At 41.9% G+C, this 27253-nt stretch overlaps 1 protein-coding gene across 6 annotated transcripts in view; it reads left to right on the forward strand.

Moving 5' to 3' along the window:
• Positions 1-27253, forward strand: part of LOC308288301 (paired amphipathic helix protein Sin3a-like) — a 54286-nt gene that overhangs the window by 7176 nt on the left and 19857 nt on the right. For 5 of the 6 annotated variants that reach the window (XR_013962187.1, XR_013962188.1, XM_080729700.1 and 2 more), the window contains exons 3-16: positions 1380-1568; positions 3104-3210; positions 5261-5612; positions 7582-7845; positions 11066-11218; positions 12370-12528; positions 13472-13558; positions 16155-16273; positions 18204-18414; positions 19346-19462; positions 20708-20946; positions 22635-22818; positions 24029-24297; positions 26553-26980. Coding sequence is in view for 4 of the 6 variants with exons in the window: in XM_080729700.1 (XP_080585826.1) it covers positions 1380-1568; positions 3104-3210; positions 5261-5612; positions 7582-7845; positions 11066-11218; positions 12370-12528; positions 13472-13558; positions 16155-16273; positions 18204-18414; positions 19346-19462; positions 20708-20946; positions 22635-22818; positions 24029-24297; positions 26553-26980 (2878 nt within the window). In the remaining 2 variants the exon portion in view is untranslated. The remainder of the gene's footprint in view (positions 1-1379; positions 1569-3103; positions 3211-5260; positions 5613-7581; positions 7846-11065; positions 11219-12369; positions 12529-13471; positions 13559-16154; positions 16274-18203; positions 18415-19345; positions 19463-20707; positions 20947-22634; positions 22819-24028; positions 24298-26552; positions 26981-27253) is intronic. The other variant, XM_080729701.1, reaches the window with a different exon arrangement.

Consider the following 27253-nt stretch of genomic DNA (forward strand, 5'->3'; position numbering starts at 1 on the left):
TACCTTCCATGTATTTCTAATATTACTCTTGTTTTCCTCCAGTACTTTACTATAATAGGCTCTTTTACTGCTTCTCATAATTCCTATAAGTTTGTTTTTATATAATTTATAACTGTGTTCAGCCTCTGTTGTCCTCTTTTTTAGGAATTCTTTGTAAAGTGCGTTCTTCTTCTTACATGCTTTTTGTATCCCTTTAGTTATCCACGGTTTCTCACTAAATTTCCGTTTAATTGTTTTCTTCACTAGAGGGCAGTTCTTATCGTAGAGGGCAGTTAATATGGATAAAAAAGAATTATATGATACATTCACATCTTCTACATATACATTTTCCCAGTCCTGTTCTGTTAAATCTTTTTTAAGAGACATAATTGCCTCATGTGTTTTATTTCTACTTAATATGTGTACTTCTGCATCTTTGTTGGTCCTGATACCGCCCTTAATGACTGCAAAGACTGGCAGGTGGTCAGTTGCATCATTTATAATTATTCCACTTATTATTTTTCTATCTATAACGTTAGTAAATATATTATCAATTAATGTAGCGCTATGTGGTGTTATTCTAGTTGGTCTTATGATGGTGGGATACAAACTCATACTGTACACAGTACCTGTTAGTGATGGGTTGGTCGTCAGTTATTCGTTCAATCATCGCCTTGAACGAACTTGTTCACTTCCTTAAACTGTTAAAGTGATCCCTGACTAATACGACAAATATGCCTTAATACATTATAATTGTCCTCTATAACTACAATGTAAAATTAAAAACACCTCAATTATTTTATTTATTCTAGAAATAGCTAATCTTTCACTCAATAGGGGAAATGCCCGTCGCAAGTTGATGATGTCATAAATGTCAAGTGTGATCTATCCTATGGAATTTATGGCATGCATGTGAAAATAAAAACAAACTTAATACTTCCTATGGTTAATATGAGCATCAAATCAATATTTCAAATGTTTTTGTGTTTTGTTTTTTTGCACATGCATGCCATAAAAATGACACATGACATTTATGACATCATCAACTTGCGACAGGCATTTCCCCTACTGAGTGAAAGATTAGCTATTTCTAGAAGAAATAAAATATTTAAGGTGTTTTTAATTTTACATTGTAGTTATAGAGGACAATTATAATGTATTAAGACATATTTGTCGTATTAGTCAGGGATCACTTTAAGTTCATGCTTTCGCTCATACCGAAATGTTCATGATTTATTCTTGTGATTCGTTCTTATGAACGACACATCACTAGAACGCAGTGCGTTTCATTGGATCACCACACATGTCTGAGTGTGTCTGGCTGGCGATGTGTTAACTATAATAGCCTTGATTTCAGCTTGACGTTAAAACCGGGGCGGTTCTTGTAATGTCTTCCCAAGGTTCCAACGATGCCCCAGAGCTCCGGTGGGCACGGACATGGACACAGCAGTCCCGCGGCCCACGTGGGACCCCACTCCCACACCCCAGCGGTTCAGTCCCAACCAGGGGGGCCTGCGGTGGTGCAGGGTCACCCCCATCCTCCCACCCCCATGACCTCCACCCAGGGACAGCAGTTTCAACGATTGAAGGTATCTGTAACGTAACCATGCACATACTTTTCATGTGCAGCATTGTTCTGTTCTAAATGTGTTAGTCTCACGTAGCCAGACAACTATTCCACAATCCCCGAATGCTATATAGGGTCTGGAACTACACCTCCTGAATGCTATATAGAGTCTGGAACTACACCTCCTAAATGCTATATAGAGTCTAGAACTACACCTCCTAAATGCTATATAGAGTCTAGAACTACACCTCCTGAATGCTATATAGAGTCAGGAACTACACCTCCTGAATGCTATATAGAGTCAGGAACTACACCTCCTGAATGCTATATAGAGTCAGGAACTACACCTCCTGAATGTTATATAGAGTCAGGAACTACACCTCCTGAATGCTATATAGAGTCAGGAACTACACCTCCTGAATGCTATATAGAGTCTAGAACTACACCTCCTGAATGTTATATAGAGTCTGGAACTACACCTCCTGAATGCTATATAGAGTCAGGAACTACACCTCCTGAATGCTATATAGAGTCAGGAACTACACCTCCTGAATGCTATATAGAGTCTAGAACTACACCTCCTGAATGTTATATAGAGTCTAGAACTACACCTCCTAAATGCTATATAGAGTCTAGAACTACACCTCCTAAATGCTATATAGAGTCTAGAACTACACCTCCTGAATGCTATATAGAGTCAGGAACTACACCTCCTGAATGCTATATAGAGTCAGGAACTACACCTCCTGAATGCTATATAGAGTCTAGAACTACACCTCCTGAATGTTATATAGAGTCTAGAACTACACCTCCTAAATGCTATATAGAGTCTAGAACTACACCTCCTAAATGCTATATAGAGTCTAGAACTACACCTCCTGAATGCTATATAGAGTCAGGAACTACACCTCCTGAATGCTATATAGAGTCAGGAACTACACCTCCTGAATGCTATATAGTGTCAGGAACTACACCTCCTGAATGCTATATAGAGTCAGGAACTACACCTCCTGAATGCTATATAGAGTCTGGAACTACACCTCCTAATTGCTATATAGGCTCTGGAACTACACCTCCTGAATGCTATATAGAGTCAGGAACTACACCTCCTGAATGCTATATAGAGTCTGGAACTACACCTCCTAAATGCTATATAGGATATGGAACTACACCTCCTGAAACCCGAGTAACGGAAGCTGGAATGTCCGATAACCAAAATATATTTTTCATTTCCATTACTACTAAGCAGCAAGCTATATATGCTTAGATAGTTTTGATTTATATTGGGATACATTTGCATGACTGTAAAGACGAAACAGAAGAAGGCAGAGAAGGCTTCACATCCGCTTTATCCCTTTCTCATGATCAGAGCTCTAGAGTCTAGACTGTATGAGCGGAAGCAAAAAATAATCTGTAGAATCTTTGCTTGTATCTTTGAGCTCAGGATAACGCTTTCATCCTTTTATATTGTGTGTCTAGTGTCTGTTGTGTTATTGACATCACATAATGACATAATTGCTAATGATGTTTTCTAACTGAGCTCACTTTATTCTGTAGGTTGAAGATGCCTTGTCCTATCTGGACCAAGTGAAGCTACAATTTGGGAACCAGCCTCAAGTTTATAATGACTTCCTTGACATCATGAAAGAGTTCAAATCCCAGAGGTGAGTTTTGTGTTTTGGTCAACTTGACGTATGTCAACGTTAATCACAGTTTAATGCACTGAAGTCATTAAGCCAGTGGTTCCCAAACATCTTTGGCCTTCTAAATAACGTTTTCAACCATGGCACCCCTGAATTACATTGTTACTTTACAGCAACTTTTGTTTATTTCATATTGTGGTACATAAATAGTTCCCCCTAAAATACAGCGTGCCAGAAGGAAAACTTGAGAGAATATCCATTTCCATTATGACAGATTGAAAATAACTTTATACTTGATGTTTAGCCACTTGAACCCCATTATCCCTATTCTGGGGGGAACATTTTCCCCACTCAGTGTGACTTGTTTTTGCCATGTGACAATGTGTCTGATGTATGTACAATGTAAAAGCAATTTTACGTTTAGTTATTCAGGGTTCCCACGGTCATGAAATTCCTGGAAATATTTTGAAATTAGAAAAATATTAAACGTTTTTGGAATTGATCAAGGGTACTGGAAGGTCCTGGAAAAAATATCTATGCATTGTCTTTGGTTGTTGATTTTTGTAATACCTCTGAAATGACAAATTCAACATTTGCCAAATTGTCAAATATTAGAGGCAGAAATTGTGAAAATAGCAGATCTACATGCTCACAACGCCTCGTTGCTATTTTCACAATACAACCGTGTTATACAAAATTCCTCTGCTCTTAGTGCTCGTCAGGGTGCCGGGGTCCCCAGTTCAAACATGATTATTTCGGGGGGTCACGGCCTGAAAAGGTTGAGAACCACTGGCATACACTACCTGTCTTTGGGCATTGCACATAGGAGTAAGTGACTCGTTATTGAGCTGAATTATTGTTATATAGTCCTGGAAGTTAGGTTAAATATTCTGGAAAAGTTTTGGGAAAGTTTTGGAAATTAATTGGTAAAAATGTGTGGGAACCCTGGTTATTCTGTAGCTTTATTTAGGAGTGAGAGTGTGGAGAGACGGGAAGCTGAGGTCACATGCTGAGCCAAGAGCCCCAGTAGAGACATTCCTGCCAGTGTCTTTGCAGCGTTAAAGTTGTCAGTCGCCACCACTGATTTCAGTCATTTGGGTTCCATAGAAGGCAGCATGTCTTCTATGACAGGGGTTTTCAAAGTGGGTGACGGGGCACCCCGGGGTGCCGCGACAGCAGTCCAGGGGTGCCGCGAGATCATTTGATAATATTTGGAATCTATTTGGTATTTTAAACTTGAAGTACAAAGTTATTTTCTGTCAGTTCTAACCAAAATGGCTATTATCTCAACGTTTTCCTCGCAACATAATCACTAAAATATCCTCACTGTTGGGTAGAAACCTCGTATCTCCAAGTTTCAGATGTGTACGTCTTTTGGTAAAGCAAAGCCCTGCTTCATCATACAAGACTGTCGCACAAAACTAGTGAAAACAGCCGATCTACAAGCACACAACGCCTCGCATCGCGAGGGGTTGTGTGCTTGTAGATCTGCTGTTTTCACTAGTTTCACTATAGTTTCGATATGCTATAAAGGTGGTGGGAGTGAAAATTATAATGTAGGGGTGCCTCGGATTAAAACAAATATTCATGGGGTGCCCTGAGACAAAAACGTTCTATTACTACTGTTCTATGAGATCAGGTTGGATTCCATAGAAGGCAGCATGTCTTCTATGAGATCAGGTTGCGTGCCGATAATAGACCATTCATTGTTCCCATAGAGATTTACTAAATATGAAGCATAGCGTTAGTTTATGCAGGACACTTGACGTGAGTTTCGCCCGCCTCAGGTGTAATCAGCTGTCAGTCAGACCCTTTTCCTATTCTTCATTCACAGATCTGCTGATCATTACAGTCATAATCCAATAGCGCCGCCGCCAATAGCTCCGCGCTATGAGCTTGTATATCTGCTATTTTTGAATAGCTAAAGTATAAAATAATGGTTAAAAGTGGTTAAAATCTAAAGTTACACAGATGCTCTATCTTCCATAAGTAAACGTGTTAATCCACGAGAAGATGACTGACATGAGAACATGCCTTCCTTTCTCTGTCTGTCTCTCTCTCTCAACAACAGCATAGACACTCCCGGGGTGATCAGTCGCGTGTCCCAGCTCTTCAAGGGCCACCCGGACCTCATCATGGGCTTCAACACCTTCCTGCCGCCGGGCTACAAGATCGAGGTGCAGACCAACGACCTGGTCAACGTGACCACGCCGGGTCAGATCCACTACATCACCCCGCACGGCATCTCGGTGCAGAACCTCCCCATCACCGGGCCGCCGGTCCCGGTCCTCAGCCACCACCAGCACCAGAGTCTGCAGCAGCAGCAGGCGAGCCCGCACGGTGGTGGGCCCGCCACCACTACCACCACCACCACCGCAGCACCGGCCATGCCCTCCCAGCCCACTGCAGCCAAGACTAGCAAAGTACGTGCCTGCCCGCAGACAGTGGTGGAAAAAAGTACTCTTATATTTAGTTTTTACTCAAGTTAAAGTATCAATGCTGCAATGGAGAAATGCTCTGTTACAAGTAAAAGCCCGGAATTCAAAATTACTTGAGTAAAAGTACAGTAGTATTAACCTATTAACTCATCTACTGCCATTTTGAACATGCCGTCTTTGGGATTTCCCTGCCAGAAGTCTCCATAGACTTCCATGTAATTTATAGTGCACAGATCATGCACGCCCATGCACAGATCATGCACCATGTTTGTGCAGGCTGTTCACAGCTTTCAAACAAAAAATCACACCCGTGTGAACTGAGCGGTGGTTTACCCACCAACTCCCCCCTTCCCCTCGGGCCGCAAAAGTCTAGAGTTCAGGCCGCTTTTTTTGAAAAAAAGAAAAAGTTTTTTGAAAAAAAAAAAAAAGTGTTGGAAAAAAAAAGTTTTTTGAAAAAAAAAAAAAGTTTTTGAAAAAAAAGTTTTTGAAAAAAAAAAGTTTTTTCAAAAAAAAGTTTTTGAAAAAAAAAAAGTTTTTGAAAAAAAAAAGATTTGGAAAAAAAAAGTTTTGAAAAAACTCGGGCGTGCTCAAACAACAGTAATAACTGCGTATTACCTTACTGTACTTTACTGTACTGTATACTGTACCTCACTGTACTGTATACTGTACTCTACTGTACCTAACTGTACTGTACTGTACATATTCTGTGTTCTATATCTATGAATGGTTACACCCCGCCATTCCGAAACACCGCCATTCCGAACATTGACTTCTAACCCTAACCCGAACCCTTACCCTAACCCTAACTAACCCTAACCCTAACCCTGTTTCGGAATGGAGGTGTTTCGGAATGGCGGTCTGACACCCTATGAATTCTATGTGTTCTAGATCTATGAATTCTGTCTCCCCCCCCCCCCCCCCCCCCCCAGGCTAGTCTCAACAGCACCCTCTTACCCCCCCCCCCCCCCTCCCCCCTTCCCTTCCCCCTGTGTGTGTGTGTGTGTGTGCCTGGCCTGGCCTGAAAACAGCGCCCCTCCCTTAACATGTGTGGTCATAAAAGGTACTGTAGGCTACATATAGACAGACAGACACGGACGGAGACAGACATACCCACACACACGGCCACGTATAGGAGCGTTGTGACCACCGCTCAAAAAATCGGATTGGAAATCTGTTCAGGCATTCTTGAGATGGCAGCCATTATGTTTTACATGTTATGTAAACAAAGATGGCTGCCCTGTATGAAAGATGGGGTTGTATGGGGGTGGAAGATTCAAAATCGCGATTGAAATCATGTTTACTAGATTTAATGGGGTCCACAAAAAAAAAGAAAAAAAAAATATATATACCGTATTCTTCCGGACTATAAGGCGCACCGGACTATAAGGCGCACCTTCAATGAATGGTCTATTTTCAAACTGTTTTCATATATAAGGCGCACCGGACTATAAGGCGCACATAATAGACGCTACTGTTGAGTTATGCATCCAACAGATGGAGCTGTGCTAAAGGGAATGTCTATGTCAATGAATGATCCATATGTAAGGCGCACTGGACTATAAGGCGCACTGTAGTTTTTTGAGAAAATTAAAGGTTTTTAAGTGTATATTTTAAGTGTATTTTTAAGTATATATATTTTTTTTCAAACTCGTCATACTCGTCATAGGCAGAGTGGACCCATAAATATAACTCGTCAAACTAGTCATAAGCAGTAGATGAGTTAAGACCTGAAAAATACCTAAAAACATCTTCTGAATCCGAATGGTTCTCAGTAATGCTTAATGTCAAAGACCCTTAGAATTGTATGTATTTCACCGTGGACCCCAATCTCAAAATGCTTTGTTCCAGGGACCCCCAGAAGCAAATGTTTGAGTTAAAAAATGTTAACAATGGTTAAAGTGACACAGATGTGTCCCTGGTCTTAATTTAAGATGCCATCCTCTTTGTCTCCAAGCAGCCGATGCAGTCTCCAGCCCTGACCCCCACCAGCCAGCCCAACAACCCTTCCATCCCCAGCTACGCGTCTCCCCGCTCCCCGTCGGTCCAGTCCCACACCCCGGTGAGCAGCACGCCCTCCGGCGCCGGCGGGCCGCCGCTGCAGAACAACCAGCCCGTGGAGTTCAACCACGCCATCAACTACGTCAACAAGATCAAGAACCGCTTCCAGGGCCAGCCGGACATCTACAAAGCCTTCCTGGAGATCCTCCACACCTATCAGGTCACAATTCATTATCAGTAATAACCCATTCAGAACGGGTACACTATATTGTGTATCATTATTTTATGCTTTAACTATTGAAAAATAGCAGATATACAAGTTCACAGCGCGGCACCGAGTGCCGCGCTGCGAGCTTGTAGATCTGCTATTTTTGAAAAATCGTGAACCTTTTCATGTGAAGGACCCCAAACTGATATTTATTCGGCCACGGACCCCCATCGCAAAATATCTAGTTCCAGGGCCCCCCCCCAGAAGCAAAATTTGAGTTACGAACGTTCGCTTTGAAAATACATATATTCAAAGATTTGCACACATTTTTCACGACTTTTTCAAAAATAGCAGATCTACAAGTATCTACAGTGTATATCTGCTATTTTTCACTGGTTAAAGCATTCAATAATTCTAGGCCTAAAATGGGTTAATATAAATGGATTCGTGTTCACCCGACGGTCCAGCCTCATCATATCGTATTCATTGTTAAAGAAACAGTGCTAGTGTGGGAGAGCTGATATTTTCTTTTTGAATATTTTGACCTGATATAAATGTCTCCTGAATCCCAACAGGTTTCTGAAAAACCTATTTTTCTATGTCAGTGGTGCTCAAACCTTTTAAATGACACGTATGTGGCCACGGACACCCATCTCAAAATATTTAGTTCCAGGGACCCCCAGAATCAGAATTTGAGTTACAATTGTTCGCTTTAAAAATACATTTCAGGGGGCAAGACCATTTAGGTTGAATGAGCTTTATTGACAAGAATGGAAGCATACATATTAGAGATGTTAATCGACGCATTATTGGCGAATCGACGCGTCGCGACGATCGACTTTTTTCACTTTTTTTTTTCGCTAAGCAGCAGCTGAGAGGAGAGCACAACGGCGCATTACTTTAAGCAACACAACGTATGCAGCTGCACCCATCAGAACTTGCATCAAAGCCCTAATAATAATTATAATAAATAATTGCTCTTCCTTGCGTTAGCATGGAGTCTGTTCTTTAGAGACTAGAAGCGGAGTTACAAAGTCCATAGAACGTAGTGGGGGCGCTCAGGCTAGCGCACCCCAGGCTAGTGTATCAAATGTGGAGCAGTGTCTGACTCGCTCTCTCCCCGACCGAGTCAACGGGTGTGTCGCATTAACGTGTATTTTGCGATCATCGCACACGACGGCGACGCTGCCATTAACAAGCCAGCTTTCGTGTCAAGCATGCATGCAGAGGCAGGAGGTAAACAAAAGCATCCAGTCCATAGAGTTGATACAGTCAGGCAAGTCAGCGCGCACTGCTATGACGCGCGCATCAGCCCGGTCCAGCAGTGTTTCTCAACCAGTAGTCCGCGGACCTGACTAGCGCCGCATGCATGCGAATGCACAACACATGCAGGCATGCACTCGTCTCCGACACACACACACACACACACACACACACACACACACACACACACACGGTCCTCTCACATATGGAAAACATTAACGCTTAGACCTATAACGTTTTTGAACGATTAAAACCTTTTTTGGGGGGAAAACTTTTGAAAAATAAAAAATATATATATATTTTTCGATTTTTCGACTCATACTTTTTGAGTCGCGGTGAGCGTGATTTTTTTTCACATCCCTAATACATATGACAAGGCAGCAAATACATACATTTAAAGATTTGCACACATTTTCACGACCTTTTCAAAAATAGTTAAAGTATGCAATAATTCCAGGTCTTAATCGCACTGCTTGACAAATAGCACATTACGAAATGTTTCACATGTGAGATTTTATTTTTGCTTTAATCCCAGTGTATGTTTAGAATTGTCTTCAAAGGGAGCGCTGCGTATTCACTCTATGCTGGCAGCCGTGTTTAAACGTAATCTTTTTCCACCCATTTTCAAAACTTGCAGAAATGTCAGATGACACATTGGAGCTTGTATACCTGCTATTTTTAGAAAATGTTATGTGGCTCAAGTGCTGAAACTTTATTTTGGCAATAGTAAACCAAATAAATATTTACAGTGTTTAGATAGATAGATAGATAGATAGATACCTTTATTATCCCAAGGGGGAAACTCAGTTGCCCAGTGGTAGCACAGCAGTATACAGTTATTTACAAAGTTACAGAGAAGTAAGAAAAAGGTAGGAAGAAAGAAGAACAGTACTGTAACAGTAAAGAGAAGGTGCATCAAGAGAGGGGGGGCGAATAATATATAATATATATATATATACATAAAGTGTCTTAGGGCACAACCATCAAAATAGTACAGTGTCCACATAGTCCAGTCATTTTAGGCCAAAATTTGTCCAAACCTAGAACAAATTGCAATAGTAGCAAACTCAACTGATTTTGTATCCTCAATATGTCCTTAGTGAGGGAAAAAAAGTCCCAAGGAATCCCACCGGGGCAAAGTTTTGAAAACGACCTATCTACCTTCACTTACTATACACTACAATATAAAGGAAAAAATGACTGAAAAAAGATCTGCTTTAAGTGGGATATGAGGGGTCAAACTAGGGGTTTTTAATTATTCTGAATCCATTGCAAGCATTTGTTTTGCATGAAAAACATTCCTTGGGCTAAAAACGGACCCCAAAAGACTGAAAATTGATGAAAATTGACGTTTTGAGTGGCCATTTCTGGCCCAAGGAATGTTTTTCGTGCAAAACAAATGCTTGCAATGGATTCAGAATAATTAAAAACCCCTAGTTTGACCCCTCACATCCCACTTAAAGCAGATTTTTTTCAGTCATTTTTTCCTTTATATTGTAGTGTATAGTAAGTGAAGGTAGATAGGTCGTTTTCAAAACTTTGCCCCGGTGGGATTCCTTGGGACTTTTTTTCCCTCACTAAGGACATAATGAGGATACAAAATCAGTTGAGTTTGCTACTATTGCAATTTGTTCTAGGTCTAACCCTAAAATTACTGGACTAACAGAGATCCAGAGTCCAAAGAGACCATAGCAGTCAATGCTAGTTAGTGCAACAAGTATCTTAGTTAAACAAAGCAAAATACTCAGAAACTACCAACACAACCTAATAGTGCAATGTCAAAAATCAGTGCGGAAAAAAAAAAAACAGCTCAAAGAAGAAGAAACTTGGAAGCGTGTCACAGCCAGACGCACATGATATAATAACGTGTTTATAAAGGCTATTTTGATGCATAATACTGCACAACGCCAGCTTTCCTACTACGGTACGGAGGTAGTTTGACCTCTCCTGTCCCCATGCCACCTCTCAGAAGGAGCAGCGGAACGCTAAAGAAGCAGGGGGGAACTACACCCCAGCGCTGACGGAGCAGGAGGTCTATGCTCAGGTGGCCCGGCTCTTCAAGAACCAGGAGGACCTGCTCTCAGAGTTTGGACAGTTCCTCCCGGACGCCAACAGCTCAGCGGTGAGTGTTCAGTTCACTGCAGTCAATAAGGCAGGTTTGACTGGTCCAGTTGGCCAGTCATTGTGCCCTACAGTTAGGGCTGTCACAATATGACATAATCGTCTAATCGTGATTATTTTTCATAATCGTCTTAATCGTTTCCATGTTGAAAAATGTTCATATATTTTTAAGAAAGTCAAAAATAGTGGAAATAGCAGATCTACGAGCTCACAACGCGTCGCATCGCGACGCGTTGTGAGCTTGTAGATCGGCTATTTCCACTATCAATGTTCTTTTTTAAGTATAAAGTTGTCAAATATGTCAGTAATTTCATTGTATATTTAAGGTTATGTGTCATATCTGCCATGTGCAACTTCAAAGCCCACAAGCCAAACAGAAATGCAATTGTCAACGACAAAAGCACAATTAAATCGTTAATCGCAATTATTTGAGAGAAAACTAACCGTCATGTAAAATGTCATATCGTGACAGCCCTACAGTACATTACCCAGCCTGCTATTTTGTCTGTGAGAACAAAACCAAAACTGTTGCTTCTCAGGATTCAAAAGCATCAAAAGTAGCAAGTAGCAGATCGGCAAGATCAAAACCACAAGCTTGCGGATCTTGATGCTTTTGCGTGACACTGTAGTTTGATCATTTACGAGAAAAAAAAAACTAAGGCTGGGACTTTAACTGATTAATTGCAATTAATTAATTACAGAAAATTAACGCGATTAAAAAAATTAACGCATTTTAATCGCACTTAGTTTTTGCACCACAGAACCGGGCATACCGATCACAGCGATGCACCAACCAAGAAGAGACAACAAACGCAAAGGGAGAAGTAGCCGATCAGAGCGCTTTGCTTGGCCCAGTGGATGCAAAATTTAGATTTAAAAAACTCACTTGTAGAATCACTTGAAAAGAAGAAATGCTTCTCAGGTCAAATATCAATGTGCGATTAAAATGCGATTAATTAATCACAGAGCCTGTAATTAATTAGATTAAAAATTTTAATCGCATCCCAGCCCTAAAAAAAACACAAACCTACAAGCTCACAGCACCTCCCATCTGTGACGCGTTGTGAGCTTGTAAGTCTGTTGCTATGTTGTTGTGTGGTTGGGTACACGTGACAGCGGGATGACAGCTGTCCCCTCCCTCTCTCTCCACAGCTGCTCAGTAAGACCACGGCGGACAGGGCGGAGTCTGTGCGTAACGACCACGGTGGCACGGTGAAGAGACCCCTGCTGGCCACCAAGCAGAGGCTCAACCAGAACGGTCTGCCAATCAGGAGACCCTCTGGGGTGGGCGGGGCCACACCCCCTATCAAGGTAGACACGCCTCTTCATGTACAAATTTATTTATTTTTTATTCCGATTTTGTCAGTCGGACATTTTTCGTCACAGTTTTTAGTCGACAAAATCAACACTGTTCCACACTATTACAGTTATGTTACTACTGTTCACAATATTCTGACACTCCAATACTGACACATACTGGATGATAAGTGGTACTGCCTGAAGCTCATGTGTGTAATATCAACACTGGCCTGGCAGGGACTCATTTATAGTCTAGTCCAGGGGTTCCCAAGGGTTCCCAAACTTTTGTCTCGGGGCACCCCATGAATATTGTTTTTATCCGAGGCACCCCTACATTATAATTTTCACTCCCAGCACCTTACATTTATAGAATATCTTCGATGTTGGGTGGAAACCTTGTATGTCCAAAACCTTTCTTTTTGTATTTATCATCTATAAAATGTACTAAACTAGTGAAAACAGCAGATCTACAAGCACACAAGGCCTCGTGATGCGAGGCGTTCGCGAGGCGTTGTGTGCTTGTAGATCGGCTGTTTTCACTAGTTTTGTGCGACAGAGGTTTCTGCCTGACAGTGACGATATTTTAGTGATTATGTTGCGAGGAAAACGTTGAGATAACAGCCATTTTGGTTAGAACTGACATAGAACTCTGTACTTCAAGTTTAAAATGATACTAAATATTTCTTCAAGTGTCCAAATAAATTCCAAATATTATCAAATGATCTCGCGGCACCCCTGGACTGCCGTCGCGGCACCCCAGGGTGCCCCGTCACCCACTTTGAAAACCCCTGGTCTAGTCATTAAGCAGCATCCAGAGATACTTCAATGACATTTATAACATGTCATACACATACACACCATTTATAACATGTCTGTGTCATTATAAATGACACAGACATGTTATAAATGTTGTGTAATATACATTTTGTGTAAATGTCATGGTTCTCCCTTGCAGAAGAAACCTAAACTGATGGGGAAGGACCACGCCATGGCTGAGGCCAGCAAACACAGCACTGGAACAGAGTCTCTGTTCTTTGAAAAGGTCAGTGTCATTATTATTACTCACTCACTCACATGTTGACATTCCACCCAGGACCAGATTTTGCTTTTCTTTTTATTAGATTGGGCAATGATGACAAGTCTCTCAATTGTATCCACAAGTGTCCAACGTCCCCTACAAGCTCACAGCGGTTGCATCTGCGACGCGACGTGAGCTTGTATGTCTGCTGTTCTACGGAAGTGTCCCACAAATAATTCTACAGTAAATGATGGCAGAAACGGGTGGATAGACTGGATACATTGTATCCACCCATGTCCAATGCAGTGGTTCTCAAAGTGGACCCTCAGGGTTCCTTGAGGGGCTTAAAAAAACTGATGGTGGTAAATGGCACATTTTATATAGCACTTTTATCCAAAATGATTTTCATAGATTGTGCTTTCATACACACATTCACACACCAATGGAGGAGGAAACCATGCAAGGCACCAAGCTGCTCACCGGGAGCAGTTAGGGGTTCAGAGTCTTGCTCAAGGACACTTCCACACTAAAGCCCTTTGCACACAAGCGCGTTTATCCGCACGGATAAAACGGACAATTTCATTTTTATTTAAGAAAACAATGATTCTCTACGACCTCATGCACACCGGATCCGAATTAGCCGTGCGACGAGTGGCTGCGGCCGTGCCTTTTTCTCTTTCGATCGAACCCAGTTCCATTCGTGCGTCTTGTCGCATGCGGTAAAAAACTCATCACTCCTTTTATGATTCCTTTTGGGATCCGCAGCGCCGATTCTGCACAGCATTGCACACCAAATCCAATGCGTTTTATTCATGCAGCAAACGGAAAAAATGCAACTGTCCTGTGTGCAAAGGGCTTAAAGGACAACTTTTGTTTTTTACAACAATGGTTTATATTTTAGATTGTAATTAAAGAATATAAAAGATGAGTGTTAAATTGATTTCATTTACTTCTTTCTATTGTTTTAGAGATTCTTATTTCAGTGGTTGGGGGGCATGCGTACAAGTGGCTAAAATGTCATTTTACACAGAATAAGCCCATTCCCAAGATACAACGCAACCTTTCATGGTTGGATGTGACTTATGGGGGCTAGAAGTGTTACTGTAAATAGCAATAAAGAAACTGCTGGCTTATTGTGTCTAAAAAGACATATTTAGCCACTTGTACGCATGCCCCAATGCGTACGCATGCCCCACATTTTAGCACGGTAAACGCGAAAAAACAATAGAACGAAGCAAATGAAAACATTTTAACTCTCACTTTTTCTTTTCTCTAATTACAATCTAAAATATGAACCCTTGTTGTAAATAAACAAAGTTGTCCTTTAACTCAGGGGAAGCCGCCAAGCCAGGGATTGAACTGGGAACCTTGCGGTTCCCATCCGGCCGCTCCACAGGAGCTCTAGAACCAAATGGTACAGGTTCATTTGGTGCCATTTGTACACTCTGAGATAAGATAAGATGGGATTTCACCAAAGACCATACATAGACTTATGAGGGTCCTTGAAATGTTAAAACACTGAGAAACATTGATCTGAGATCCAAGACATTGCACCTTTTGAACACACGAGGGCGATGTTGGACATGATACCCACCCAGGAGAAGGCAGACTTTGTCCAAGGCTTTGCCCACTCGTTCACACACAGGTGTAGGCCACTGTGGTGTTCTATTGATGTCTCTCAGACATTAAGGCCTTGTTAATACTTGTTGAACAACTTGCCAAAAATCACAGATCCAAAAGCTCACCGCGCGTGGCAATGTGGCGCCGGCCTGGTGAGCTTTTACATCTTCTATTTTGGTGCGTGCAAGTATAATTAAAGGGCCACTTCACCTCTGGGACAACCCTATCTTATTTTATTGTTGTTTGGGACACGATCAACACAATCCTGGGTTATTTTTTGTGTTCAGTCTGTTTTTTGAGATATTTTAGTATTCAGCATGTACTGGTGATGCGTTTTGCATCATCCAGTGATGCGTTTTTCATCATCATGCTGCATCATATGATGCAAAATGCATCACTAGCACATGCTGAATACTAAAATATCTCAAAAAACAGACTGAACACAAAAAATAACCCAGGATTGTGTTGATCGTGTCCCAAACAACAATAAAATAAGATAGGGTTGTCCCAGGGGTGAAGTGGCCCTTTAAATCCCAAAAATTGCATTTGCTGTATTACCATATAATAATAAAGCTTTATTTATTTGTATAGCACCTTTCATGACATGAAATGCAGCTCAATGTGCTTTACAGAGCAGAAAATGAAGCACAAGTGCTTAAATACACATGAATACAATAAAGCAGAAAAATAAAAACATTGAAGAACAATTTCAGAACAGCGTGGACGTCAATAGCATCAAAGAGATTAAAGAATTCAGCTAAAAGCAAGCTAAAAGCAAGAGTAAAGAAATAGGTCTTGAGCTGTGCTTTAAAGCTATCCACTGAGGCTGCCTGTCTTAGGTGTAGTGGGAGTTAGGTGTAGTGGGAGTTTATTCCAAACTGTCGGTCCGTAGAAGCAGAAAGCTGCTTCACCATATATGCTGTCCTTCCTTATTGCAAGTCGCTCTGGATTAAGAGCATCTGCTAAATGCCTAAATTATAATTGTGATTTGTGTGAACAGGTAAGGAAGGCGCTCCGGAGTTCTGAGGCCTACGACAACTTCCTGCGCTGTCTGCTCATCTTCAACCAGGAGGTGATCTCCCGTGCAGAGCTGGTGCAGCTGGTCATTCCATTCCTGGGGTATGGATCGCAAAAATCTGTTTTTCATATAATTCAAAATTCTGGGGGATCTATAGGTCAAAGGTCAAAAGTCAGAGCGTAAAAGTTGTTCTGCATGAGGAGACTCATACGTGTATACAGGTTTCATGGCTGTACCTCAAACACAGCATGAGCTATACCTGTTCAAAGTTCGCACTTTCGAAGGCTTCCTACAGCGCCACCATTTGGCCGATTGCTGTAAAAAATAATAGCACACTTCGCCACTCTAAGCTGAACACATTGATGTTTTTATTTTCATTTTCTCACTAAGTATGTAGGAGTAGAAAGGAACCAAAGTTTTGAGGAGAACTTGATAGATAAATAAATATAGAAATAATGACATCTAAATAATAATAATGACATCTAAATAATAATAATGACATCTAAAGTGTGCTCGCCTTACAGGCGAGCACACTAACTATTCAACCCCCCTCTGCAAAGCTGGTTTATTGGCTACATTCACAAACCGACAACTGAATGAAATATATAAACCATACAAGAACAATGTAAATAGCTCAACAAAAGCAACATTTGTTGTGTTTTCAATGCAATGCTAAATGCCACTTTCAACACCACTTTCACTTTCAATTATTCAACTCTTAATTACACCTGAAAACATCTGTAATCAACTGCAATCGACTAATCAAGGGCTTAAATAGTTGCATCAGATGTGCAATCTGGCCTGACTAGAAATGTGTTGACTTGTTGACTGTGATTAGAGCAGTTAGAAACATGGCCTAAGGAATGGTCAGAAAAGTTCAGAGAAGAGATTATTGCTTTGACAAAGAAGGAAAAGGATATAAAACAATTGCACTGAATGTTCCAAAAAGTACAGAGCATAGTTCACAAGTTCTAAGTCAAAGCAACAGTGGCTCAACTAATGGACACATTTGAGGGAGTTGATTAATGTTGAGCACAACTGTACATGCTACACTAGTGTCTGCTCTTCACAACATTCATTGAAACTACACGTAACATTATCGCCTCATGGCTAATATGCTAGACAGCTAGAGAAACGGGGACAAGTTATAAAAACTTGGCTTTCTGTCATGGATTTATAATCCCTAATACAAGACATTGGATTGGAAGCTCCTTGCTTTGCAAAAATCACACCTAGTGTGAAGTGAGCGGTGCTATTTATGAGTTAAGTCTTTCATTAAGCGTCCCACAAAGCTTGGCCAATGTGACCCTGGGGCGTACAGCAGACTTTGAGCGCTTTGTGACAAGATGTAGGCCAGATGTAGGCCAGATGTAAGCCACGCTTCAGAGCCCGGACAAAGCCAGATGTTGGAGCTTAGCTCCTTCCTGGAGCACAGCTCTAAAAGAGATGTTTGTATTGGTGCTACAGAAGAATATATAATTAGATGACTGCATAATAACGCATTTCAACCTCACTGCTCTTCTTCATTCAGAATAAATGGATTTTTCTACCACTTTTTGTGGTCACATGTTCAGATACTGGATTCTGATTGGCTTAAAACAGTGGTAAATCAGTCAACAACCTTGAGTTGGCTCATGGACCCCGGCCCACTGTTGTATTCTGAAACAATTAAAGATTGTAACTAAATAACCTTGCAAGTTACAACTGTGTTTTCTTTCATTTATATGGTAGAAGTGGTAGAAAAGCAATTTACCATTCGAGGGTCGTGGGTTGTTGGCTGATTTCAGGGTTGTTTGGCACTCGACTTTGCCTCGTGCCACAACACTGAAACAGTGGTATATCAGCCAACAACCCACTCCCTCTCATGGTAAATGGCTTACGTAGTCAACATTCAATGTATGCATTATGAATTAAGTATTCGTAATATTTAACTAGAAATGAGAAAATAGTCAACACAACATTTCTAAAATTAAAAGTAAAAAGGGTTGACTCGAAAAAAAATAATTTATCCTTGAATTCTTGATTGTACAGAAAATTCCCAGAGTTGTTTACGTGGTTCAAGAACTTCCTGGGCTACAGGGAGTCGTCCCACGTGGAGACCTTCCCCAAGGAGCGCGCCACCGAGGGCATCGCCATGGAGATCGACTACGCCTCCTGCAAGAGGCTGGGCTCCAGCTACCGGGCGCTGCCCAAGAGCTACCAGCAGCCCAAGTGCACGGGACGCACCCCGCTGTGCAAGGAGGTCAGAGTCCTGCCGGTCCCCCACGGGAAATGGAACTACTGCTGATTTAGATTTAGGTTTTGTCATAGTCATTTGAGCAGGGTTCCCACGGTCATGAAATTCCTGGAAATATTTTGAAATTAGAAAAATATTTTTCCAGTACTGGAAAAGTTTTGGAATTGATCAAGGGTCCTGGAAGGTCCTGGAAAAAATAGCTATAGCTGTCTTTGGTTATTGATTTTGTTAATACAAAATCAATTGTAATTGGCCAAATTGTTTCATATTAGAGGCAGAAATTGTGAAAATAGCATGCCCACAACGCCTCGCAACTGTGGGCATGTAGATTGGCTATTTTCACAATAAAACCATATTATACAAAATTCCTCTCTTAGTGCTCGTCAGGGTGCCGGGATCCCCAGTTGAAATATGATTATTTGCGCGCATAGGAGTAAGCGACTCGTTATTGAGCTGAATTATTGTTATATAGTCCTGGAAATCATGTTAAATTTTCTGGAAAAGTTTTGGAAATTAATTGGTAAAGATGTGTGGGAACCCTGTTTGAGTAAAATGTAATTTAGTTTTAGCCATCTGAAATGTTTTAACTTTAAGTCTAATCTTATGATTTAGCCTACTAAATATCATAAGATTTTAGTGGGGCTAAATCTGGAGTTGATTTTGTCAACAAAATAATATTTTGGCGGGCTTTGATGTTGTCGTAATGCCTGGTTTTACAGTTGGTTGAGTGCTGAAAATGGTCGTGTCACATATTGAAATGGATATACCACGTATGAGCTAGTTTATCTACTGGTTTTCGATGAGTGACACTCTTCTGTTACTCTTCTGTCTATCTCCCTTACTTTATGTTTACACTCAAGGCAAAATATCAGATTGTTATCCAATTCATCAGCTGAGCAACAGCAGCTTCCTAATCAACACACTGGAACGTTTTCAGGTTCTGAACGACACCTGGGTGTCGTTCCCGTCGTGGTCGGAGGACTCCACGTTCGTCAGCTCAAAGAAAACGCAGTACGAGGAGCACATTTACAGATGTGAAGACGAGCGCTTTGAGGTTGGTACCGTTGAAACACTGAATCATTCGCTTCAGTCTTAGTCATCAAAGCTGGATTGGTTGAGTCCTCTAAAGTCTAAACCAGGGGGTCCCAAACGTTTTTGTCTCAGGGCACCCCATAAATATTGTTTTGATCCGAGGCACCCCATACATTATAATTTTCCACTCCCAGCACCTTATATTTATAGCATATCGTCTTTGTCGGGTGGAAACCGTGTATGTCCAAAACCGTTCGTTTGTAGTTATCATCTATAAAATGTACTAAACTAGTGAAAACAGCAGATCTACAAGCACACAACGCCTCGCATCGCGAGGCGTTGTGTGCTTTTAAATCGGCTGTTTTCACTAGTTTTGTATGATGAAGCAGGGCAAAAGACGTACACGTTTGAAACTTGGAGATTCGAGGTTTCAGCCCGACAGTGACGATATTTTAGTGATTATGTTGCGAGGAAAACGTTGAGATAATAGCCGTTTTGGTTAGAACTGACTGAAAATAACTTTGTACTTCAAGTTTAAAATTATACTAAATAATATTTTTTCAAGTGTACAAATAAATTCCAAATATTATCAAATTATCTCGCGGCACCCCTGGACTGCCGTCGCGGCACCCCAGAGTGCCCCGGCCGTCACCCACTTTCAAAACCCCTGCTCTAAACCAGTGATTGACCTTTTCGGGCAGTGCCCCCCACACCCTCCCCCCCCAAAGTTGACGGCATATAAATCTGAGTACCTAAGACGAATAACAGTATAAGTCCATATTTTTTTTTTTTTTAATATATATATTTTTGGATTTACCAGACTGTAAACTACAAACTAGTCATTTTTAATCTGTTAAATTGTTAATGCAATCCCCCCTCATTTTTTTTTTATTGTCGGTTTTAATGTTATCTGCTCCCTTTGTCTGCTGAATATTGTTTGTACGGACTTAGACTGTTGTTCCACAAACTGTTGGAGATATACTGTTTTTCCACTTTCCATAAGTATTATGTCTTATAATTCCTAATATATTCATATATATTAGGAATTATAAGACATAATACTTATGGAAAGTGTAAAAAAAGGGGGGAGTACATAAAGACTAAGAAATTAAAAACTTCTAGTTTGTGGTTTACAGTCTTATAAATCAAAAAAAATGTTTGTATCCAAAATTTTTAAATACGGACTTAGACTGTTATTCATCTCAGGTACTGACTGATGCAACAGATGTTTCTAGCAACTTAATACCCAACCTTTCACCCCCTTCAGCTCGACGTGGTCTTGGAATCCAACCTGTCGACGATACGAGCCCTGGAAACCGTCCAGCGGAGGCTGTCGCGCATGTCCGCCGAGGAGCAGCTCCGCTTCAAGCTGGACAACACCATGGGCGGCTGCTCGGAGGTCATCCACCGCAAGGCCATCCAGAGGATATACGGGGACAAGGCCCAGGACATCATCGACGGCCTCAAGAAGAACCCTGCTGCGTCTGTCCCCATAGTGCTCAAGAGGTTAGAACTGTCCCCATAGTGCTCAAGAGGTTAGAACTGTCCCCATAGTGCTCAAGAGGTTAGAAATGACTCATTATACAGTTACTGCTGCGTCGGTCCCCATAGTGCTCAAGAGGTTAGACATGACTTCTTATACAGTTACTTGTCCCTGCTGCGTCTGTCCCCATAGTGCTCAAGAGGTTAGAACGGTCCCCATAGTGCTCAAGAGGTTAGAACTGTCCCCATAGTGCTCAAGAGGTTAGAACTGTCCCCATAGTGCTCAAGAGGTTAGAACTGTCCCCATAGTGCTCAAGAGGTTAGAACTGTCCCCATAGTGCTCAAGAGGTTAGAACTGTCCCCATAGTGCTCAAGAGGTTAGAACGGTCCCCATAGTGCTCAAGAGGTTAGAAATGACTTCTTATACAGTTACTTGTCCCTGACCCCAAGGTGGCCTTAACCCATTTATAACGGGTACACATTATTGTGTGTCATTATTCTATGCTTTAACTATTGAAAAATAGCAGATATACAAGCTCACAGCGCGTTACAAACGTTTGCTTTGAAAATACATAATATTCAAAGATTTGCACACATTTTCACGACTTTTTCAAAAAAGTGCCGCGCTGCGAGCTTGTATATCTGCTATTTTTCACTGGTTAAAGCGTTCAATAATTCTAGGCCTGAATGGGTTCAAAAACTCAAGAGGTTAGAAATGAGTTATTATCCACAGGGTTCCCACCGTCATGAAATTCCAGGAAATATTTTAGAAATTAGAAAAAAATATTTTTCCAGTACTGGAAAAGTTTTGGAATTGATCAAGGGTCCTGGAAAAAATAGTTATGCATTGTCTTTGGTTATTGATTTTGTTAATACCTCTGAAATGACAAATTAAACACTGGCCAAATTGTCAAATGTTAGAGGCAGAAATTGTGAAAATAGCAGATCTACATGCTCACAACGCCTCGCAACGCGAGGAGTTTGTGAGCATGTAGATCGGCTATTCTTTTATTCACACTTTTTCATCTCACAAACAATAAACATACAGAAAAAAAACAGACAAGAACAAAAAAAAACAAAAAACAATACACCTCAACAAACACAAAAGGGAAAAAAAAGACAATTCTGGTTCAACATTCCCATGAGAATGGAATGGAATTGGCCCACACTGCTTGCCGTGGTCCAGAGCATAGCAATGCGCTGTCTAGCTCCTGTCCATAGAGAACAGCCAGGAAGTGATTTGGGACTCCATTATTATTGACGTGCAGTGGATTTTTGAGAGCAGCGTTACGGGAGATTTTTTTACTGTACACACCCGCGCGACCCCTCATCAGCTTACAGACATCAAAACAAAGTAAAAAAGAACGAGCCAAATTGGCAACGCGCCGCGTTCAGAATTGGGGCGAACGGGTACGTCCGAAGCAGTAAAAGAGTTAATAGGTCCGTCCCCATATTGGGTCCTTGTTGAAACCGTTCGCGGAGGATTAGTTCCGGCCTATTTTAGTTCCGCTGCGATACAACCTTTTTTTTTTAATTAAAGCTTATTAAATTCTCGGGTTCCTCGGGCCTGACGGAGAAGCAGTACAAAGGTTTTTCTTTTTTTGGCAGAGAATGTGTTAATTTTAGCGTGTGACTGTTTCCACATCAGCATAGCGGGTCCCCTCTCAAGGTTGGGTGACATTTAGGTTTTTGTGGTGACTTGTTGTTTTCAGGTTAAAGATGAAAGAGGAGGAGTGGAGAGAAGCTCAGCGGGGCTTCAACAAGATCTGGAGGGAGCAGAACGAGAAGTATTACCTGAAGTCACTGGACCACCAGGGCATCAACTTCAAACAGAACGACACCAAAGTGTTTCGCTCCAAGACGTTGCTCAACGAAATCGAGACCATATATGACGAGGTAAGTGTACTTTTTCTTTTTCTTTCTTCTAAACCTTTATGTTGGTATTGTACCACTAAAACACCTTTTCCTCTGTCATGGGAAGCACCCGCATGGATTAAAGCCCTGACTGATTTCAGTCATTTGGATTCTTCAAATAAAGCTTGTCCCGTGCCAATTATTTTATTATATATGTTTTTTTAAGATCTCGGTTATTAGCTATTTGAAGATTGAATAGTATCTGAAGTGGTCAAACCACCAAAGGAATGACATGTTCAGAATCTTCTTCCATTAAACCCTGATGCTCTCAGATATTTCCTGAAAGCAAAGGTTAAACTAGTTGAAGAAATGGCAGATTTAGCAGATTTCTTTAACTGGTTGCCCTGGCCTTGACCACCTTGCTGGCTCAGGCACACGTTAAAAAGTAACTTAGAAAGCATGTTGTTAGACAGATCCCAGGTTCATTTGTTGACCTGGAATCCTATAGTTGTTCTAGATGATAGTAGTCCCGGATCCGGAAAAAAGTGCCTACATTCCCTACATTTTAACCCATTTAGGCTTAAAATTATTGGATGCTTTAACTATTAAAAAATAGCAGATCTACAAGCTCACAGCACGGCACAGAGTCCCGCGCTGTGAGCTTGTAGATCTGCAATTTTTGAAAAAGTCGTGAAAATGTGTGCAAATATTTGAATATATATATTTTCAAAGCGAATGTTTGTAACTCAAACTTTGCTTCTGGGTGGTCCCTGGAACTAAATGTGTTGAGATGGGGGTCCGTGGCCAAATACATATCATTTTGGGGGTCCTTCACATGAAAAATGTTGGGAACCACTGACATAGTAGTCTCTCAAGAACAGACTTAACTGAGCTCTAGTTAAGTGAAAAGGACCTTTTCTTTGACGATGGCTGGCCAGATTGCTGACATAGGTTTAAAAAAAAAAAACCCTTAGAAGGATTCAAAAGACACTAAATAGAAATTCTAATTTTCTCGATTTTTCATAAATAGCAGATCTACAAGCTCGCATGCCGCGCTGTGAGCTTGTATATCTGCTATTTTTCAATAGTTAAAGCATAAAATAATGATACACAATAATGTGTACCCGTTCTGAATGGGTTAAGAGCTAAAAAAAAAAGTGCCTACAATTCCCTACATTTTAAATTGGCCGCTAATGTCTTTCTTTGCCTCCCATCTTATTGGTCGTGTCTCCGTCCGTCCGTCCCGCCACAGCGCCAGGAGCGTGCGTCGGAGGACACGTCGTCCCCGCCGCCCAGCGGGCCTCACATGAGCCTGCCGTACGAGGACAGTCAGATCCTGGAGGACGCGGCGGCGCTCATCATCCACCACGTCAAGCGGCAGGCCGGCATCCAGAAGGACGACAAGTACAAGATCAAGCAGGTCGTCCACCACTTCCTGCCCGACATGCTGTTCGCGCGGCGCGGCGAGCTCTCCGACGCCGAGGAGGACGACGACGACGAAGACGAGGAAGCCGCAGACGGGTATGTAAACTAAGAGGTAGTCTCGCGTGGCCAGACTGTTGCCTCCGCGATTTGGGCAAATGCTCCCGGCATACAGTCTGGCAAACTGGAATAGAAATGATGAGTGCGAGATAAAGCGGATGTGACGCAACCGCTCCCTTGGTGCAGTAGCAATAACATGTCCTACTGGAAGCGTTTGTCTCCTTTCAACATTTCTGGGGGCGTTATTTCGTCTTTTTCTGGTGTTGTTGGTGTTACTTCCATGTTGTTTTCAAACGTTTTCTAAAACTATACACCCATAAGAAGAATAGGCCGCTCAAATGACTTTGTCTGAGCTATTGTGTTTCTGTTATGTTTCCAATGGGACTACAATTAAGTGCAGCAGCGGCTACTTCCGATACTCGCCGTTCGGGGGCTGCCGTTCCAGACTCTATATAGCATTCGGAGATTGTGGAATAGTTGTCTGGCTACACGAGACTAACTAAGAGGTGGAAAATAAAATCATTTCATAGATTAATCGTGATATTGCGGACATGGATGATTATGAATCGGTTCAGGAATGTAAAAAAAAAAAACATGCAGGCACTGCTTTGTTGCACCTACTGCACATTACGTTGTTTTAGTTTGATAGTTTTATTGCTTTGTTTGATTGCTAATTGCTTTGTTTGATTGCTAATTGCTTTGTTTGATTGCTAATTGCACAGAGAAGCAGCAGCCAGATTTGGGTTGGTTAGCAGAACTATTGAGACGCCTTCGTTATAAGTCCATATTATTTTACTAAAAGGACTTTCTTCCATTTGTTTATACTATCAATAAAAGATAATGGAAGTAACTTAATCTCTTTTCATTATGGTTCATTAGAAAGCACTTAAATCACGTATTGCAATCGAGATGCATCGTGATGCATTGGTAATCAATGTATAATCAAATCCTAGCCCTCTGAATTGGAATCGGTTCGAATTGTCAGGTACATGGCAATATCCTTCCCTAATGTAAAGGCCTGCCTGTCACACCGACGAGAGACGTTAACAATTCTTACAGAATAGGTGCAATACTGCTGCTTTTAAAATGCCACTGCACATGCTTCTACTGTTTGAAACCCTAGTGCGCCTGCTCGGTGCTCAAAAAAGTGTTTGGCTCCCAAATTTGGTGCTAAAAAAAATTAAGGAAGTAGAGCACAGCTCCGGGTGCTTCAAACGCCGGTGAGCAACTTTTATTAAAATGCTGGCAGTCCCTCCTCTAGATCAGGGGTTCCCAAACTTTTTTGTCTCAGGGCACCCCATGAATATTTTTTTAATCCGAGGCACCCCTACATTATAATTTTCACTCCCAGCACCTTATATTTATAGCATATCGTCGTTGTCGGGTGGAAACGTATGTCCAAAACCGTTCGTTTTGTATTTATGATCTATACAATGTACTAAACTAGTGAAAACAGCAGATCTACAAGCACACAACGCCTTGCATCGCGAGGCGTTGTGTGCTTGTAGATCTGCTGTTTTCACTAGTTTTGTACGACAGTCTTGTATGATGAAGCAGGGCTTTGAAACTTGGAGATACAAGGTTTCTGCCCGACAGTGACGATATTTTAGTGATTATGTTGCGAGGAAAACGTTGAGATAACAGCCATTTCGGTTTGAACTGACTGAAAATAACTTTGTACTTCAAGTTTAAAATGATACTGAATATTTTTTCAAGTGTCCAAATAAATCCCAAATATTATCAAATGATCTCACGGCACCCCTGGACTGCCGTCACGGCACCCCAGGGTGCCCCGGCCGTCACCCACTTTGAAAACCCCTGCTCTAGATCAGTGCTTCTCAACCTGTGGATCAGTGAGTGCTGATTTCCTTTGTTAAAAGTTCATTGCTGCCAGAACCGTGCACCCGATACCCTTAGGCCATGGCTACACGGAGCTGGATATTTCTGAAGCTAGAGATTTCTTTGTGCGGTTGGGGCTTGCAGCCACACAAAGCTGGATATTTCGGCCGCGAAGCTGGATATTTTTTAAACCGGATAAATAAGTGAAGACATTGAAAAATATCCGATTTTAAGACTTTACTGTGTGTGTGCTTGTCCCCCTAGTGGAGGTCTGGGGACTCAGATTATTTTAGACCTAGATATCTTTGTCGTGTGGACCTAGATACTGTGGATATCTGAAAAACCGGGATATATGAAAAATCCAGCTCCGTATAGCCATGGCCTTAGCTTTGTGAGCAACCCACTGATGAGTGCTCCTCTTTCCCGTCTTCAAACAACCCCAACCCGCCCACCAGGGAGACGGACCAAGACGCCACCACCACCACCACCAGCAGCAGCACCAAGAAGCACAACGGCCTGCCGGGAGGAGGCGGCGGCGGCAGCAGCAGTAGCAGCGGGGGGGGCAACAGCTCGGCCCCGTCCTCCTCCTCCTCCACCACCACGCCGGGGACCACCAAGACGTCCAAGCTGCTGTTCTCCAGCACGGGGGCTCAGAAGCTGCGGGGCCTGGAGGACCCCTACAACCTGTTCTACGTCAACAACAACTGGTACATCCTGGTGCGCCTGCACCAGATGCTGTGCGCGCGGCTGCTCAGGATCTACGCGCAGGCGGAGCGGCAGATCGAGGAGGACGCCCGCGAGCGGGAGTGGGAGCGCGAGGTGCTGGGCCTCAAGAGGGAGAAGAGCGACAACCCGGCCGTCCAGCTGAGGATGAAGGAGCCCAGTAAGTTTTACATCTTTACACTTTACAGTTTAGTTTAGGCATTTAGCAGACGCTTTTAACCCATTTAGGCCTAGGATTATTGACTGCTTTAACCTTTGAAAAATAGCAGATATACAAGCTCACAGCGCGGCACCGAGTGCCGCGCTGCGAGCTTGTAGATCTGCTATTTTTTTCTTTGCAAGTCTTTTGAATATATCTATTTAAAAGCGAACATTTGTAACTCAAATATTTGCTTCTGGGGGGTCCCTGGAACAACATATTTTGAGATGGGGG

This window comes from Nannobrachium achirus, assembly GCF_963921795.1.
Source record: "Nannobrachium achirus genome assembly, chromosome: 7".
In the NCBI taxonomy this organism is placed as follows: Eukaryota; Metazoa; Chordata; class Actinopteri; order Myctophiformes; family Myctophidae; genus Nannobrachium; species Nannobrachium achirus.